Genomic DNA, 20,102 nt, shown 5'->3' with positions numbered 1-20,102 from the left:
AAGATAGAAGAGAGAGAAGAGACAGAAGAGAGAGAGAGAGAAGAGAGAGAGTGAGAGAGCAGAGAGAGAGAGAGAGAGACAAAGAGAGAAGAGACAGAAGAGAGAAGAGAGAGAAGAGACAGAAGAGAGAGAGAGAGAGAAGAGAGAGAGTGAGAGAGCAGAGACAGAGAGAGAGACAGAGAGAGAAGAGAGAAGAGAGAGAAGAGAGAGGAGAGACAGAGAGAGAGAGAGAGCAGAGACAGAGAGAGAGACAGAGACAGAAGAGAGAAGAGAGAGAAGAGAGAGGAGAGACAGAGAGAGAGATAGAGAGCAGAGACAGAGAGAGAGACAGAGAGAGAAGAGACAGAAGAGAGACAGAGAGAGAAGAGAGACAGAGAGAGAGACAGACAGAGAAGAGACAGAGAGAATAATAGTTGGATAAACAGAGGATAATTCGGAGGATCGGGAGTGAGCAGAGACAGAGAGAGAGGGAGGGAGTGAGCAGAGACAGAGAGAGAGGGAGGGAGTGAGGAGAGAGGGAGGGAGTGAGCAGAGACAGAGACAGAGATAGAGGGAGGGAGTGAGCAGAGACAGAGAGAGAGGGAGGGAGTGAGCAGAGACAGAGCGAGAGGGAGGGAGTGAGCAGAGCGATTGATCAGGATCATTACAGAGCGCAGACAGAGAGAAGAGGGGTGAAAGGTCAACAGTGCAGCAAGGACACACACTCACGCACTCACACACATGGTGGATTTAGCAGCTGCAGAGACAGAGACAATGTGAACCTGTTCACGTGTTGCACTAGCAACACCTACAGGTGGGTTATGATTTTACCCCAGTCTTCCCCAGTCTCACTCAGTCACTAGCAACACCTACAGGTGGGTTATGATTTTACCCCAGTCTTCCCCAGTCTCACTCAGTCACTAGCAACACCTACAGGTGGGTTATGATTTTACCCCAGTCTTCCCCAGTCTCACTCAGTCACTAGCAACACCTACAGGTGGGTTATGATTTTACCCCAGTCTTCCCCAGTCTCACTCAGTCACTAGCAACACCTACAGGTGGGTTATGATTTTACCCCAGTCTTCTCCAGTCTCACTCAGTCACTAGCAACACCTACAGGTGGGTTATGATTTTACCCCAGTCTTCTCCAGTCTCACTCAGTCACTAGCAACACCTACAGGTGGGTTATGATTTTACCCCAGTCTTCCCCAGTCTTACTCAGTCACTAGCAACACCTACAGGTGGGTTATGATTTTACCCCAGTCTTCCCCAGTCTCACTCAGTCACTAGCAACACCTACAGGTGGGTTATGATTTTACCCCAGTCTTCTCCAGTCTCACTCAGTCACTAGCAACACCTACAGGTGGGTTATGATTTTACCCCAGTCTTCCCCAGTCTCACTCAGTCACTAGCAACACCTACAGGTGGGTTATGATTTTACCCCAGTCTTCCCCAGTCTCACTCAGTCACTAGCAACACCTACAGGTGGGTTATGATTTTACCCCAGTCTTCTCCAGTCTCACTCAGTCACTAGCAACACCTACAGGTGGGTTATGATTTTACCCCAGTCTTCTCCAGTCTCACTCAGTCACTAGCAACACCTACAGGTGGGTTATGATTTTACCCCAGTCTTCTCCAGTCTCACTCAGTCACTAGCAACACCTACAGGTGGGTTATGATTTTACCCCAGTCTTCCCCAGTCTCACTCAGTCACTAGCAACACCTACAGGTGGGTTATGATTTTACCCCAGTCTTCCCCAGTCTCACTCAGTCGAGTCCCTCTCCATCTGCCCAGCTAGAAATGTATGAAATGAAACAAAGTCTGTTATCATAAAGGTTGGTTTTCACATCTATGTCTTCTGTTGGTTATTTCATTAACATAACCGTTTTGTACTTTAGCACACAATCATTGTGATTACTATGGCTAAACCAATTGCACAGCACTGACTGTGTGCCAGACATTAGAACAGTGGACCTATACTGCCATCTATAGGCAGGAATAAGCACAACCAGTGAAGAAAGTTTTTTTATTTATTTCACCTTTATTTAACCAGGTAGGCTAGTTGAGAACAATTTCTCATTTACAATTGCGACCTGGCCAAGATAAAGCAAAGCAGTTCGACACATACAACAACACAGAGTTACACATGGAATAAACAAACATACAGTCAATAATACAGTAGAAAAAGTCTCTATAAATAGGCTATGGTGGCAAAGTAATTACAATATAGCAATTAAACACTGGAATGGTAGATGTGCAGAAGATGAATGTGTGAGTAGAGATACTGGGGTGCAAAGGAGCAAGATAAATAAATACAGTATGGGGATGAGGTAGTTGGATGGGCTGTTTACAGATGGGCTATTTACAGGTGCAGTGATCTGTGAGCTGCTCTGACAGCTGGTGCTTTAAGCTAGTGAGGGAGATATGAGTCTCCAGCCTCAGTGTTTTTTTCAGTTCGTTCCAGTCATTGGCAGCAGAGAACTGGAAGGAAAGGCGGCCAAAGGAAGAATTGGCTTTGGGGGTGACCAGTGAGATATACCTGCTGGAGCGCGTGTCACAGTTGGGTGCTGCTATGGTGACCAGTGAGCTGAGATAAGGCGGGGCTTTACCTAGCAGAGACTTGTAGATGACCTGGAGCCAGTGGGTTTGACGACGAGTATGAAGCGAGGGCCAGCCAACGAGAGCATACAGGTCGCAGTGGTGGGTAGTATATGGGGCTTTGGTGATAAAACGGATGGCACTGTGATAGACTGCATCCAATTTGTTGAGTAGAGTGTTGGAGGCTATTTTGTAAATGACATCGCCGAAGTAGAGGATCGGTAGGATAGTCAGTTTTACGAGGATATGTTTGGCAGCATGAGTGAAGGATGCTTTGTTGCGAAATAGGAAGCCGATTCTAGATTTCATTTTGGATTGGAGATGCTTAATGTGAGTCTGGAAGGAGAGTTTACAGTCTAACCAGACACCTAGGTATTTGTAGTTGTCCACATATTCTAAGTCAGAACCGTCCAGAGTAGTGATGCTGGACGGGCGGGCAGGTGCGGGCAGCGATCAGTTGAAGATCATGCATTTAGTTTTACTTGCATTTAAGAGCAGTTGGAGGCCACAGAAGGAGAGTTGTATGGCATTGAAGCTCGTCTGGAGGTTCTCCACTGGGATTCTCTGCTTCTAACCTTATTACAGGGGCTGAGTCACTGGCTTACTGGTGCTCTTTCATGCCGTCCCTAGGAGGGGTGCGTCACTTGAGTGGGTTGAGTCACTGACGTGATCTTCCTGTCTGGGTTGGCGCCCCCCCTTGGGTTGTGCCGTGGCGGAGATCTTTGTGGGCTATACTCGGCCTTGTCTCAGGATGGTAAGTTGGTGGTTGAAGGTATCCCTCTAGTGGTGTGGGGGCTGTGCCTTGGCAAAGTGGGTGGGGTTATATCCTTCCTGTTTGGCCCTGTCTGGGGGTATCATCGGATGGGGCCACAGTGTCTCCTGACCCCTCCTGTCTCAGCCTCCAGTATTTATGCTGCATTAGTTTATGTGTCGGGGGGCTAGGGTCAGTTTGTTATACCTGGAGTACTTCTGTCTTATCCGGTGTCCTGTGTGAATTTAAGTATGCTCTCTCTAATGCTCTCTTTCTCTCTTTCTTTCTCTCTCTCGGAGGACCTGAGCCCTAGGACCATGCCTCAGGACGACCTGACATGATGACTCCTTGCTGTCCCCAGTCCACCTGGCCGTGCTGCTGCTCCAGTTTCAACTGTTCTGCCTGCGGCTATGGAACCCTGACCTGTTCACCGGACGTGCTACCTGTCCCAGACCTGCTGTTTTCAACTCTCTAGAGACCGCAGGAGTGGTAGAGATACTCTTAATGATAGGCTATGAAAAGCCAACTGACATTTACTCCTGAGGTGCTGCACCCTCGACAACTACTGTGATTATTATTATTTGACCATGCTGGTCATTTATTAACATTTTAACATCTTGGCCATGTTCTATTATAATCTCCACCCGGCACAGCCAGAAGAGGACTGGCCACCCCTCATAGCCTGGTTCCTCTCTATGTTTCTTCCTAGGTTTTGGCCTTTCTAGGGAGTTTTTCCTAGCTACCGTGCTTCTACACCTGCATTGCTTGCTGTTTGGGGTTTTAGGCTGGGTTTCTGTACAGCACTTTGAGATATCAGCTGATGTATGAAGGGCTATATAAATAAATTTGATTTGATTTGATTTGATTTAACACAGTGTCCAAAGAAGGGCCAGAGGTATACAGAATGGTGTCGTCTGTGTAGGGGTGGATCAGAGAATCACCAGTAGCAAGAGCGACATCATTGATGTATACAGAGAAGAGAGTCGGCCCGAGAATTGAACCCTGTGGCACCCCATAGAGACTGCCAGAGGTCCGGACAACAGGCCCTCTGATTTGACACACTGAACTATATCAGAGAAGTAGTTGGTGAACCAGGCAAGGCAATCATTTGAGAAACCAAGGCTGTTGAGTCTACTGATAAGAATGTGGTGATTGACCGAGTTGAAAGCCTTGGCCAGGTCAATGAATACGGCTGCACAGTAATGTCTCTTATCGATGGCGGTCATGATAAGGTTTAGGACCTTGAGCGTGGCTGAGGTGCACCCATGACCAGCTCTGAAACCGTGTGACACCATGCGGACAGCTGTTCAGGTAAAGACTCGTTCACACAAAGACTGGTCATTCACACAAAGACTGGTGTTGGTAAAGGAATCATGACAATTGAACATACTGTATGTCTCTGATGGAAAATGGAAAAAAACACACAAAAACACTAACACCACCTCATTGAAACGTGACTCTGTATGAGATGATGGGAGAAGTGAACCTGTCACTGGGTTGAAGAACTCTCTTTATCCCTACATGTTCTATACATGTTCTATATTATACAGACCTCCTTAAACCTCCAAGGACTGGCTCTCAGTAGAGTGCTTGGTGTGGTTCCAGTAACATCAGTGGACATAGAACATGTACAAACTGTGGAGATGAAGAGAGATCTTCAACCCAATAACAGGTCCAGTTCTCCCACCGCCTCATAGAGAGTCACATTTCAATGAGGTCAGCTCACCCACTGTTTCACTTTATCTGTCCTTGGTGTTGTTTAAAAAAATAAAATTGGTCAGAGTCATATGTTCAATTCTCATTATTCCTTTACCAAGACCAGTGTGTATAAAGAAGAGGACTGAGCCCAGTAGACTACATTAGTTCTGAAGAGGTATTGTTTCAGAATGAGGGATGCTGTAACTCTGCTGGTGTTGCTGTTCTGTCTGTCTGGGACATGGGCTCAGGGCCAGAGTGGAGGGGTTAGGGAGAATGACATCACTCTACAGGGTCACAGTATACGGGGTGAGAGCAGGGTGAGGTTCAATTCAATAATCAAAACGTAGAAGCTACAGAGACGAGTCACAAACAGACGAGCGACCAGATCACCATCACCCCTGACATCTGGGCTTAGCTGAGATCACTGAGAGACATGGTGGTGGAACAGAGAGTGGAGCTGAGGAACATGGGGGCCAGACTGAGGGACAGTGAGGACCTGGTGGGCCATTCTCACAAAACAGTACAAAAATACAAATGTCAAGAGTAATTTTTTCACTAAATTTCCTCTGGAATCACTGAGATTAGGATCTGTAATTATCTATTTCATAATTATTATGTTTTTGATCAGATCAGATTATGCATTTTAACAACCGTTTCACAAAATTCACATTACATAACAGTTGTCGAAGTCCAAAAAAGTCATAAATAAATCAATATTTCAAATATTTTTTAATATTGCCACCCTAATGAAAAGATGTGAGTTAAACATAACACTGAAAATAAACATATTTCAAATTAAATTATACAATTATTATAAAATGTAATCACTCTTTTTCCCAATTTGAGCTCTTTAGCCGCTTTCGGTAATGAGTGTCACGACTTCCGCCGAAGTCGGTCCCTCTCCTTGTTCGGGCGGTGTTCGGCGGTCGACGTCACCGACCTTCTAGCCATCACTGATCCATTTGTCATTTTCCATTGGTTTTGTCTTGTCTTCCTTCAAACCTGGTTCCAATCCAATCAATTACATGTTGTGTATTTATCCCTCTGTTTCCCCTCATGTCCTTGTCGGAGATTGTTTTGTTTGTATGTGATGTGCTATTTAGTGTTGGTGTGCGACGGGTTTTGTACCCACTTTGTTATTTTGTACATTTTGGTTGTTTTGGAGTTTTGTCAGCATTTATTAAACAACTCTGTTTATACCAAGTTCCTTCTCCTGCGCCTGACTTCCCTGCCACCAACACGCACCCCTTACAGCCTGACTTCCCTGCCACCAACACGAACCCCTTACAGCCTGACTTCCCTGCCACCAACACGAACCCCTTACAGCCTGACTTCCCTGCCACCAACACGAACCCCTTACAGCCTGACTTCCCTGCCACCAACACGAACCCCTTACAGCCTGACTTCCCTGCCACCAACACGAACCCCTTACAGCCTGACTTCCCTGCCACCAACACGCACCCCTTACAGCTTGACTTCCCTGCCACCAACACGAACCCCTTACAGCCTGACTTCCCTGCCACCAACACGCACCCCTTACAGCCTGACTTCCCTGCCACCAACACGAACCCCTTACAGCCTGACTTCCCTGCCACCAACACGAACCCCTTACAGCCTGACTTCCCTGCCACCAACACGAACCCCTTACAGCCTGACTTCCCTGCCACCAACACGAACCCCTTACAGCCTGACTTCCCTGCCACCAACACGAACCCCTTACAGCCTGACTTCCCTGCCACCAACACGAACCCCTTACAGCCTGACTTCCCTGCCACCAACACGCACCCCTTACAGCCTGACTTCCCTGCCACCAACACGAACCCCTTACAGCCTGACTTCCCTGCCACCAACACGCACCCCTTACAGCCTGACTTCCCTGCCACCAACACGAACCCCTTACAGCCTGACTTCCCTGCCACCAACACGCACCCCTTACAGCCTGACTTCCCTGCCACCAACACGAACCCCTTACAGCCTGACTTCCCTGCCACCAACACGCACCCCTTACAGCCTGACTTCCCTGCCACCAACACGAACCCCTTACAGCCTGACTTCCCTGCCACCAACACGAACCCCTTACAGCCTGACTTCCCTGCCACCAACACGAACCCCTTACAATGAGAAGTGGGATAAAGGGGAGTGTAATGAGAATTAGCATTTCGGTAATGAGAATTTTGGGTGAAAATGTAAAAAATTCTGGCGATTTCTTTTTATTTCTTTAAAATTAGACACTTTCCCAAAAACTAGACATCTTAGTCCTCAGAATGATACTTGATTTTTGCACATGCATCATGGTTTTGTAACTCAATTTGCTACAGACATTTTAAAACTGGTTTCATGAGAATCACCCTGGTAGATGAGCTAAGACTTGAAAATGCAGGTAATGGACTGCTACAGTACGTATGAATACCTAAGTTAATTTGGATAAGGTCTGTTAAAACTTTTTAGGGCTCAAATCCCGTTAACGGGATCGATTTGACAACAGCCAGTGAAAGTGCAGGGCGCCAAATTCAAACAACAGAAATCTCATAATTAAAATTCCTCAAACATACAAGTATTATACACCATTTAAAAAATAAACTTCTTGTTAATCCAACCACAGTGTCCGATTTCAAAAAGGCTTTACAGCGAAAGCACACTAGGTCAGCGCCTAGTCACAAAAAACATACAGCCATTTTCCAGCCAAAGTGAGGAGTCACAAAAAGCAGAAATAGAGATAAAATGAATCACTAACCTTTGATGATCTTCATCAGATGGCACTCATAGGACTTCATGTTACACAATACATGTATGTTTTGTTCGATAAAGTTCATATTTATATCCAAAAATCTCAGTTTACATTTGCGCGTTATGTTCAGTAATGTTTTGCCTCCAAAACATCTGGTGATTTTGCAGAGAGCCACATCAATTTACAGAAATACTCATAAACGTTGATGAAAGATACAAGTGTTTTACATAGAATTAAAGATACACTTCTCCTTAATGCAACCGCTGTGTCAGATTTCAAAAAAGCTTTACGGCAAAAGCACACCATGCGATAATCTGAGTACAGCGCTCAGCCACAAAAACAAGCCATACAGATACCCGCCATGTTGTGGAGTCAACAAAAGTCAGAAATAGCATTATAAATATTCACATACCTTTGATGATCTTCATCGGAATGCACTCCCAGGAATCCCAGTTCCACAATAAATGTTAGTTTTGTTCGATACAGTCCATATTTATGTCCAAATACCTCCTTTTTGTTCGCGCGTTTAGTACACTAAACAAATGCACAAGGTGCGAGCACAAAGTCCAGACGAAAAGTCAAAAAAGTTCCATTACAGTTTGTAGAAACATGTCAAACGATGTATAGAATCAATCTTTAGGATGTTTTTAATCATAAATCTTCAATAATATTCCAACCGGACAATTCCTTTGTCTTTAGAAAGGAAAGGGAACGGAGCTCGTGCTCACGGCCACGCGCGATCAACAACTCATGGCTTTCAGTCAGACCACTGGTTCAAACAGCTCTTATTCGCTCCCCTTTCACAGTAGAAGTCTGAAACAACGTTCTAAAGACTGTTGACATCTAGTGGAAGCCTTAGGAAGTGCAATATGACCAAATTTACACTGTATATTGGATAGGCAATCACTTGAAAAACTACAAACCTCAGATTTCCCACTTCCTGGTTGGATCTTTCTCAGGTTTTCGCCTGACATATGAGTTCTGTTATACTCACAGACATCATTCGAACAGTTTTAGAAACGTCAGAGTGTTTTCTATCAAAATCTACTAATAATATCCATATCTTAGCTTCTGGGCCTGAGTAGCAGGCAGTTTACTCTGGGCACGCTTTTCGTCCGAATGTGAAAATTCTGCCCCCTAGCCCAAAGAGGTTTTAAGTGGAGAATCAATGGCTGTCAGTGACGGGGGCCAGAGTGACAGCCAGGAAAGCCAGGTGGAGGAACTGAAGAGAGAGAATGCAGGTAATGTATCACAAGAATACATGAAAAAAAATATTTTGTCAATTGGGTCCATATCAAATCAAGAGCTCGAAATGATTTTCTTATAATTCCAGCCCAAGCTGGAAGGGGGGGGGGGCAGAGTGACAATCAGTGGGAGCCAGGAAGAGGAACTGAAGAGAGAGAATGCAGGTAATGTAATTTGGATTTGGTCTACAATTTCAGTATATGAATACGTAAGTTGTTGACCAAGTCCAGAGGAAAATATATGTTGAATTAAATTGCTTTTAAAATTATTTGGCTATAGATAATTTAGTTAAGTTAATGTTGATGTTATTTGTACATGGTCATGTTATATTAAAATGATCATGATGATGATTATTTAATCTGATGTTCCTTTTGTGTTATTTTAGCCTTAGAGGCCAGACACTGCCAGTGAGAGAGAGATAGATGAACTGAAGAGAGAGAACACAGGTAATAAACTTTACAAAAACACCACATGTTTCACACTGAAAATCTATATTTTATTTTGGCTTCAGCATATTGTAGTTAATGCTTTTCAGTAATCAGTGAGTTCACTCCATTGTGTTCACAGCCAGACCAAAGGTGGCCTTCTCTGCTGGTTTGACTGAGGACCCAGGATTTGTAGGACACTTCGATACTGAGATCACCCTGGTTTCATCAGAGTCATGACCAACATTGGTGGAGCGTACAACCAACTACAGGTACTAATGACCATACACACTAAGGCTGCGTTTAGACAGGCAGTACAATTCTGATCTTTTTCCAGTAATTGGTATTTTAACCCATCACATCAGATCTTTTGCAGAGCTGATCTGTTTGGTCAAAAGACCAATTAGTGAAAAATTGTTGATTGTTGCGTTTATATTTTTGTACAGTGTAGAACCATGTTTATGAGATAAAGACATCTCCCTGCTTCTGTTCCGTACTGGTGTCTTCACAGCACCAGTGAGAGGAGTCTACTCAGATTCAGCGCTTTTGATTACCACAAATCGCAAACCCTGGGTGTGTGTCTATAGAAGAATAGCCAGAGTTATATGGATACAGAAACCTAATAATGATGAGGATAATACATACATATCTAATGCAATGTCTCTAGAGCTGGAGGAGGGAGATGTGGTCTACATGAGTCTCCCCTCAGGCAGCGGCTCTTTGATGATACTGATAACCCTAACACTTTCCAGGGCTTCCTGCTCTTCCCTTTGTGAGGGGAGCACCATGCATTCTGTAATGAATTCAGATGTCTGATGTGAGCTGCTCTGGGTTCCAATGTTCCTCTAACCAATAAATAAACAAGCATTAAAGCCAGTTGTAACCACTGGCAAATTGTGTGTCCTGCTTTTTTCAGCAGTTTGGCCTTAGTCCTTGGGCCTTAGTCCTTGGGCCTTAGTCCTTGGGCGTTATCAATGCTGTCAACAATAACATGCAATGTAGATTCTAGAATATTTTCACATCACAGAAAGGAATAAGAAACCAACCTATCATAGCAGACATTTCAGCATAATAAATGTATAAATCCCTACATTACCCCATATTGTTATTCAATTGGCATCTGTGTTTACATTAACAGTGCTGAATGGGAATTTAAACTGTAGATTGATAATGCAAAGTGTACTTCGAGGTTTCCTATTGGACGCTGCAGTGATTGGCTCTATCGATGGACGTAATGGGCCATTAGGAGAGAGGAGAGGAGACGGGCGAAACCAACAACAGACACATTCATCCCTAAACTGGGATATCATTACATTATTTTAAGATTAAATCCAATCACTTGGATTATCATGGACGTCTCCGTTTCCCACAAGATATTAAGTGAATTGTCAAAACAGATCGGTTCAGTTACAAATCCCGCTAATTCCAGATTGGTTTAACCGAGGCTCATTCGTTTGACATCACTGGATCCCGCTCCTCGCGCTCATTCACACTACGAGAAATAGCCTACGACACACTAAACAACCGCGTAGAAAATATTCTGTAGTGATGCGATTGAGGGCCAGTGATTAGGCTCCGTAAAGAAATGCTCAAATACAACCAACAATGAGGATTCGGTCTCAGTTCTGTCTCCTTTAGACCGTTTTTATACTCCCTTTTTGGCCATGATTTTCCTGCGCAGCCTACTACAGCTGACGGTGCTCCTGGTCCAGGGCAGTTGGCGGGGGGTAGCGCCGAGCCCCACGGATGAAGGCGCACTGCGGGCGAGCCACGGAGACCACGGAGAGCCGGGCCACAAGGAGCCCCATAAGGACTCATACAGTACGTTCGCCTCGGAGTTCCTGGAGTCTAGACATCTATCGGATGATGGTGAGAAAGGGATACAGGATAGGCCATTTCTGAACGAGGCATTTTGCTTACTGTGGCCTTCATGGTCATCAAGGCTGTGTTTGTTTATGTGTAGGCCTTCTCTTGATGGAAATCAGAGGGCGCATCTACATATCTGTGGTTGATACGTAATTCGTGGTTAATTGGCTAGTTATGTGATGATGCGCAGGTTGGCAGACCGAGCGTACAGTGTCTTCCACCCGAGTCCACTCATGCATAGATCAGGACCCTGGCCAGCTACCGCCAACTCCCCTCTCCCCGCTCTGGCTCTCACTGGCCGGCCTGGAGATGGGCGAGCATTGGACAGTTCTTCACCACATTAAATGTTGTATATTATTAGATTTTAATAAATGAACTAAAATAACATATTTCAAACTATCCCAATTTTGTTATGAAACGTGAAGGAGCAGTTGTGCTTCTCTGAATGCACATTAGGCTGAAACCCACCAATTTACGCATATGGTAGAACTTCTAAAAGATGATTGTTGGGGAGGCAGGTCAGTAGCATAATCATTTTTATGTGGTGTGTGTTCTCCAGGGTACCCCTTCCCCACCGCCCCTCCTGTGGATCCCTTCGCCAGGATCAAAGTCGTAGACTGTGGAGTCACCAAGGGCTGCATAAGGTCAGTATGTGTGTATGTTTTGCTTGCTTGCAAGCATGTGTGTGTGTCAAGGGGTTTCTCTGTGTACCGTGGTCCCACTCTGGCAGATGTGGGAGCACATCACTCTGAAGAGGTTACATTTCTTAATTGTGTGTGTGTGTGTGTGTGTGTGTGTGTGTGTGTAGGTATGGGAAGCCGGGGTGTGATGCAGAGACGTGTGACTATTTCATGAGTTACCGGCGGATCGGGACAGACGTGGAGTATGAGATGAGTGCTGACACTGACGGCTGGGTGGCTGTAGGCTTCTCCTCAGACAAGAAGATGGTAAGGGACCGTATCTGTGTGTGTGCGGGCGTAGGTGTGTACGTGTATGAGCATGCGTGAGATCTGTTCTTACACTCAAAATTTGCTTCCAACAATTGAGTGGGTAAACCTGTAACGGCTGTCAATGTCGTTCTCCTCCTCAGACGAGGAGGAGCATGGATCGGACCAAGATGCGGAGTAGGAGGTATTCATGATTTTAATGGCAAACCAACAAACACTACAAATGAACAAAAACAACAAACGTGACTAACCTGTAACAGTCCTGTGTGGCCCAAACGCTAACACAGGAAACAAACACCCACAAATAGCTAAAGCCTATGGCAGCCTTAAATATGGCTCCCAATTAGAGACAACAGAAATCAGCTGTCTCTAATTGAGAACCCATTCCGGCCACCATAGACTTTCCTAGAAAACTACACACCCATAGACACAGCTAGATACATACACTCAACACAAAACCATAAACTACAACCAACACCCCCTCTACCATATAATACCCCAAAATACACACATACCCCATGTCACACCCTGACCTAACTAAAATAATAAATAAAACAAATAATACTAAGGCCAGGGCGTGACATAACCCCCCCCTTAAGGTGCGAACTCCGGGCGCACCAGCACATAGTCTAGGGGAGGGTCTGGGTGGGCTTCCTTCCACGGCGGCGGCTCCGGCACTGGTCGTGGTCCCCACCTGACTGTAGGGCAGCTCATGACTGTAGGGCAGCTCTGACAGCTCCTGACTGGCTGGCGTCTCTGGCAGCTCCTGACTGGCTGGCGTCTCTGGCAGCTCCTGACTGGCTGGCGTCTCTGGCAGCTCCTGACTGGCTGGCGGCTCTGGCAGCTCCTGACTGGCTGGCGGCTCTGGCAGCTCCTGACTGACGGACGGCTCTAGCGGCTCCTGACTGACGGACGGCTCTAACGGCTCGGGACAGACGGGCGGCTCTAATGGCTCGTGGCAGACGGACGGCTCAGATGGCGCTGGGCAGACGGACGGCTCAGACGGCGCTGGGCAGACGGATGGCTCAGACGGCGCTGGGCAGACGGATGGCTCAGACGGCGCTGGGCAGACGGATGGCTCAGACGGCGCTGGGCAGACGGATGGCTCAGACGGCGCTGGGCAGACGGATGGCTCAGACGGCGCTGGGCAGACGGATGGCTCAGACGGCGCTGGGCAGACGGATGGCTCAGACGGCGTTGGGCAGACGGATGGCTCAGACGGCGTTGGGCAGACGGATGGCTCAGACGGCGTTGGGCAGACGGATGGCTCAGACGGCGTTGGGCAGACGGATGGCTCAGACGGCGTTGGGCAGCCGGGCAGTTCAGGCACCGCTGGGCAGACGGGCAGTTCAGGCACCGCTGGGCAGACGGCAGACTCTGGCCGGCTGAGACGCACAATAGGCCTGATGCGTGGTGCCGGAACTGGAGGTACCGGGCTGAGGGCACGCACCTCAGGGCGAGTGCGGGGAGGAGGAACAGGGCTCTGGAGATGCACTGGAAGCCTGGTGCGTGGTGTAGGCACTGGTGGTACTGGGCTGGGGCGGGAAGGTGGCGCCGGATATACCGGACCGTGAAGGAGGACACGCGCTCTTGAGCACCGAGCCTCTCCAACCTTACCAGGTTGGATGGTCCCCGTAGCCCTGCCAGTGCGGCGAGGTGGAATAGCCCGCACTGGGCTATGCAGGCGAACCGGGGACACCACCTGTAAGGCTGGTGCCATGTACGCCGGCCCGAGGAGACGTACTGGAGGCCAGATACGTTGGGCCGGCTTCATGACATCCGGCTCGATGCCCAACCTAGCCCTCCCAGTGCGGCAAGGTGGAATAGCCCGCACTGGGCTAAGCACGCGTACTGGGGACACCGTGCGCTTTACCGCATAACACGGTGTCTGACCAGTACGACGCCCTCTCACTCCACGGTAAGCCCGGGGAGTTGGCTCAGGTATCCAACCCGGCTTCGCCACACTACCCCTTAGCCCCCCCCCAAGAAATTTTTGGGTGAGCCTCTCGGGTTTCCAGCCACTGTGCCTTGCAAGCGCCTCATAATGCCGCCTCTCCGCTTTCGCTGCCTCCAGCTCCGCTTTGGGGCGGCGACACTCCACTGGCTGTGCCCAGGGTCCTTTACCGTCTAGGATCTCCTCCCAAGTCCATTCCTCATCTCTCCATTGCTTTGGTTCTTGCCGTCCTTCTCCAATCCGCTTGGTCCTGGTTTGGTGGGTGTTTCTGTAACGGCTGTCAATGTCGTTCTCCTCCTCAGACGAGGAGGAGCATGGATCGGACCAAGATGCGGAGTAGGAGGTATTCATGATTTTAATGGCAAACCAACAAACACTACAAATGAACAAAAACAACAAACGTGACTAACCTGTAACAGTCCTGTGTGGCCCAAACGCTAACACAGGAAACAAACACCCACAAATAGCTAAAGCCTATGGCAGCCTTAAATATGGCTCCCAATTAGAGACAACAGAAATCAGCTGTCTCTAATTGAGAACCCATTCCGGCCACCATAGACTTTCCTAGAAAACTACACACCCATAGACACAGCTAGATACATACACTCAACACAAAACCATAAACTACAACCAACACCCCCTCTACCATATAATACCACAAAATACACACATACCCCATGTCACACCCTGACCTAACTAAAATAATAAATAAAACAAATAATACTAAGGCCAGGGCGTGACAAAACCTAATAACCAACATTACTGCAATGATGTTATTATGTTATTAGGTTTATCCATTCAATTGTTGGGAGCATATACAGTGCATTCAGAAAGTATTCAGACCCCTTGACTTTTTCCACATTTTATTACGTTACAGCCTTATTCCAAAATGTATTAAATCGTTTTTTCCTTCCTCAATCTACACACAATATCCTATAATGAAAAAGCATTTTTTTGTTGTTGTTGCATATTTATAAAATAAAATAAACTGAAATATAACATTTACATAAGTATTCAGACCCTTTACTCAGTACTTTGTTGAAGCACCTTTGGCAGCGATTACAGCCTCGAGTCTTCTTGGGTATGACACTACAAGCTTGGCACACCTGTATTTGGGGAGTTTCTCCCATTCTTCTCTGCAGATCCTCTCAAGTTCTGTCAGGTTAGATGGGGAGCGTCGCTGCACAGCTATTTTCAGGTCTATCCAGAGATGTTCGATCAGGTTGAAGTCTGGGCTCTGGCTGGGCAACTCAAGGACATTCAGAGACTTGTCCCGAAGCCACCCCTGTGTTGTCTTGTCTATGTGCTTAGGATCGTTGTCCTGTTTGAAGGTTAACCTTTGCCGCAGTCAGTCTGAGGTCCTGAGCGCTCTGGAGCAGGTTTTCACCAAGGATCTCTCTGTACTTTGCTCTGTTCATCTTTCCCTCGATCCTGACTAGTCTCCCAGTCCCTGCAGCTGAAAAACATCCCCACTGCATGATGCTGTCACCACCATGCTTCACCATAGGGATGGTGCCAGGTTTCCTCCAGACATGACACTTAGCATTCAATATTGGTTTCATCAAACCAGAGAATCTTGTTTCTCATGGTCTAAGAGTCCTTTAGGTGCCATTTGGCAAACTCCAAGTGGGCTGTCATGTGCCTTTTACTGAGGAGTGGCTTCCATCTGGCCACTCTACCATTAAGGCCTGATTGGTGGAGTGCTGCACAGAGGAACTCTGGAGCTCTGTCAGAGTGACCATGGGGTTCTTGGTCACCTCCCTGACCAAGGCTCTTCTCCCCCAATTGCTCAGTTTGGCCGGGCGGCCAGCTCTAGGAAGAGTCTTGGCGGTTCCAAACTTCTTCCATTTAAGAATGATGGAGGCCACTGTGTTCTTGGGGACCTTCAATGCTGCAGAAATGTTTTGGTACCCTTCCCCAGATCTGTGCCTCGACACAATCCTGTCTCTGAGCTCTACGGACAATTCCATCGACCTCGTAGCTTTGTTTTTGCTCTAACATGCACTGTCAACTCTGGGACCTTATACAGACAGGTGTGTGCCTTTCGACATCATGTCCAATCAATTGAATTTACCACAGGTGGACTCCAATCAAGTTGTAGAAACATCTCAAGGATTATCAATGGAAAGAGAATGTACCTGAGCTCAATTTCGAGTCTCATAGCGAAGGGTCTGAATACTTATTTAAATAAGGTATTTCTGTTTTTTCTTTTTAATAATTTAGCAAAAAAAATCTAAAAGCCTGTTTTCACTTTGTCATTATGGGGTATTGTGTGTATATGGACGAAGGAAATGTTTAATTTAATCAATTTTAGAATAAGGCTGTAATGTAACAAAATGTGGAAAAAGTTGAATGCTGAATGCTTTACGAATGCACTGTATAGAGTGTGGGACTTTCTTTATTTTGATACAGTCTACTCTTAGTTAGTCAACAGCACCTCTACAGACATTTTGGTCAGAGTCAGCTCAGGCTTTTACTACATCTGGTACACATGAAGTCTGCCACGAAAGACACATCACAAAAAAAAGGCTGATTGGTCAACCTATCCTTCATGCTGATTGGTTCTCCTCACCCCCACCCCTCTCAGGGAGGAGATGACGTGATGGGCTGTGTCCATGACGATAATGGGCGTGTTCGTATCCATCACTTCTACAACGTGGGCCAGTGGGCCAAGGAGATCAAGAGGAATCCTGCCAGGGACGAAGAGGGTGTGTTTGACAACAACCGTGTGACCTGCCGCTTCAAACGGCCGCTCTACGTCCCTAGAGAGGAGACACTGGTGGATCTGCATCTCTCCTGGTTCTACCTGTTGGCCTGGGGGCCTGCTATACAAGGTCAGTCAAGGACTGTGTGTGTGTGTGGTGTTGTGCGTGTGCAGAGAGTGGATGTGTGTGTTTATTAGTATGTACAGTCCATTCGGAAAGTATTCAGACCCCTTCACTTTTTTCACATTTTGTTACGTTACAGCCTTATTCTAAAATGTATTAAATTATGTTTTTTCCTCCTCAATCTACACACAATACTCCATAATCACAAAGCGAAAACAGGTTTTTAGACATTTTTGCAAATGTATTCAAAATAAGAAACTGGAAATATCGCATTTACATAAGTATTCAGACCCTTTACTCAGTACTTTGTTGAAGCACCTTTGGCAGTGATTACAGCCTCGAGGCTTCTTGGGTATGACGCTACAAGCTTAGCACACCTATAATGGCGAGTTTCTCCCATTCTTCTCTGCAGATACTCTCAAGCTCTGTCAGGTTGTATGGGGAGCGTCATTGCACAGCTATTTTCAGGTCTCTCCAGAGATGTTCGATTGAGGTCTCAAATCTGGGCTCTTTCCGAATGCACTTAACATGCAAATGATTTCCCTACCCTTTTTCTCTTACTCTCCTCCCCCACTCTTCTCTTTCCTCCAGGTTCCATCACACGTCATGACAACGATGCTCCGCCAGTCTCCGATCACATGATCAGCATCTATAAATATGAGGACATCTTCATGCCGTCTACAGCCTACCAGACATTCTCCTCACCCTTCTGTCTGCTGCTCATAGTAGCCCTCACCTTCTATCTGCTGATGGGCACTCCCTGAGCAAGAGGAGAGGAGATGAGAGAAGACAAGAGGAGAGGAGAGAAGATGAGAGAGGAGACAAGAGGAGAGAAGAGGCGAGACGACCAATTAACCCAGAGAGAGGAGAGAAGAGAGGAGACGAGAGGAGAGAGGAGACGAGATGACAGAAGAGGACAGAAGAGACGAGACGAGATGAGAGAAGTGGAGAGATGAGAGGAGACGAGGAGAGAAGTGGAGAGATGAGAGAAGACGAGGAGAGAAGTGGAGAGAAGAGGAAAGAGACAGCAATAAGATTGAGAGTTCACATTGTATTTCTGTCTGCCACACCCTCAATGCAGGGTGCTCTTTACACAGAATTACACTATAAATATATATTAATAAATATATACAGTAGGATACTATATATCATTTACATTGAGGACTCATCAGGAAGCTTGCAAATCATTCTGAAAATTGTATTGTGCTACCATAACAACATACACTAACCCATCATTAGTCAGAATATGTGAAATACTGTATGTGTTTCTAGAGAACAGTAGCATAACCTGTAGTTTTAGTAAGGTATTTCATTTAGTGTATTTATGTTTACGACAGTAAGGTATTACACTCCTGACAACAAGTATTACTCCAACGCATGTGGCGAATCACAACTGGACCCTGAATATGTGAAGAACCTACGGACATGATACAAGGAGACATTACACACTGGGACAGACTACTGAGACTGGAGAGAGACTTCACTTAGAGAGAACCATCCAGATTGATGTGAGCCAAAGAAAGGCAGACAGCTCATAGTTTATTATCCTGCTGAAACATACTACTTCTGTATGCAGCCATGCTTTACACAACACTCATTCTCCACAGGGAAATACAGTATTATTAGTAGTAGTATTGTAGTATTTGTATACAGAAACTAAGACTAGGTGGTTGAACTGATGTTTTTTTTGTTTGTTTCAGCCCCAGTCTCACCGAGTAACACTGAACTCTGTACTGTATTCCACAATGCCATTTTACATGCTGATGATTAAGACAGGGTTCTCTTTTCTCTCTGTGTGTGAGAGGGTCCATTTTCTTAGGACTGCTTTATTTCACCACATGCTAGGTCATGTTTCATTTACCTGTGGCGAGGTGTGTGTGTGTGATCACTGTTTGCTGACGATAGGGCAGCTGACTGTATGATTGATGGTGCATGATTCCTTTGTAGATATGCAATAACACACCCATCAGCACGGAGGCTGTAGTGGACATGCTGACAGCCAGGGACAGGGGCTCTGTCTGACAGCTTGCCTTGGCCCTGCAGCATATGGCCTAAAGCTGAAGGAATCTATGGCACAGAGTCCAGGTGTATTTGTACCGTTCACTGAACCGTTGTTTCCATGGAAATGCTTCCTCACTGAAACAGTGTCTAGTGTCTAACATGCAAGTGTTTTTGTTATCAATAAAGCTGTGTTCAGTCAAAAATACACTCCAACATCTTGTTTTCATCCCTGTGGGTCATGTGACGGCTCTGTCAGCTGCATCATGTGCCCCTCAGGCAACATACATTTGATCTGCAATCTAATGAATTTACAATGAATTATACAACCATACAACATCTGTGTGGGTCGCACTGGGCTGGGAACAAATAATGGGCATTGACATATTTTTGGAAAAGCAGCACATTTCGAAATAATTCCAGATAATAGAGGATAGGGATAGACTACGGATAACTGGGTAACACTTCATTTAAAAAAAGGCCCTTATTACAGTGTAATTACAGTGTAACAGGTATTGTAGTTAACTGTAACAGCTCATAGTTACAGTGTAACAGGTATTGTAGTTAACTGTAACAGCTCATAGTTACAGTGTAACAGGTATTGTAGTTAACTGTAACAGCTCATAGTTACAGTGTAACAGGTATTGTAGTTAACTGTAACAGCTCATAGTTACAGTGTAACAGGTATTGTAGTTAACTGTAACAGCTCATAGTTACAGTGTAACAGGTATTGTAGTTAACTGTAACAGCTCATAGTTACAGTGTAACAGCTATTGTAGTTAACTGTAACAGCTCATAGTTACAGTGTAATAACATGTAACTGGTAGTAATTGCAATTACAGAGGTGCAACAATGAATGTTTGTTACATTGCTTGTTACAAATGGGCAGGTTTCCTAAATTCACCAATTTAGTGTTTTGTTTATTCTCAGCTACATACATTTACAACTGTCACACAGGTTGTGACCCCTCGTGGATGTGCTGGGTGTCGGAGAGATGATGCTCAATAGCCTCTAATCACTTACTCATGAATGTGCACTGTTCAAACTACATCTCCACTCAGTGTTGTTGCTAGCACTCCCAAAA

At 46.0% G+C, this 20,102-nt stretch overlaps 1 protein-coding gene across 1 annotated transcript; it reads left to right on the top strand.

Annotated features, from left to right (window-relative positions):
• The first annotated feature begins 11,089 nt into the window (after positions 1 to 11,089).
• Positions 11,090 to 17,784, top strand: LOC120030991 (DOMON domain-containing protein FRRS1L-like). Its single transcript, XM_038976498.1, has 5 exons — positions 11,090 to 11,294; positions 11,851 to 11,935; positions 12,100 to 12,238; positions 16,780 to 17,026; positions 17,612 to 17,784. The coding sequence occupies exons 1-5, from the start codon at positions 11,090 to 11,092 to the stop codon at positions 17,782 to 17,784; spliced, it is 849 nt and encodes a 282-aa protein (XP_038832426.1).
• The last annotated feature ends 2,318 nt before the right edge of the window (positions 17,785 to 20,102 follow it).

Source organism: Salvelinus namaycush, chromosome 37, assembly GCF_016432855.1.
Source record: "Salvelinus namaycush isolate Seneca chromosome 37, SaNama_1.0, whole genome shotgun sequence".
NCBI lineage: Eukaryota > Metazoa > Chordata > Actinopteri > Salmoniformes > Salmonidae > Salvelinus > Salvelinus namaycush.
Note: the sequence above shows the minus strand (reverse complement) of the source record. Positions and strands in the feature narration are given on the sequence as shown.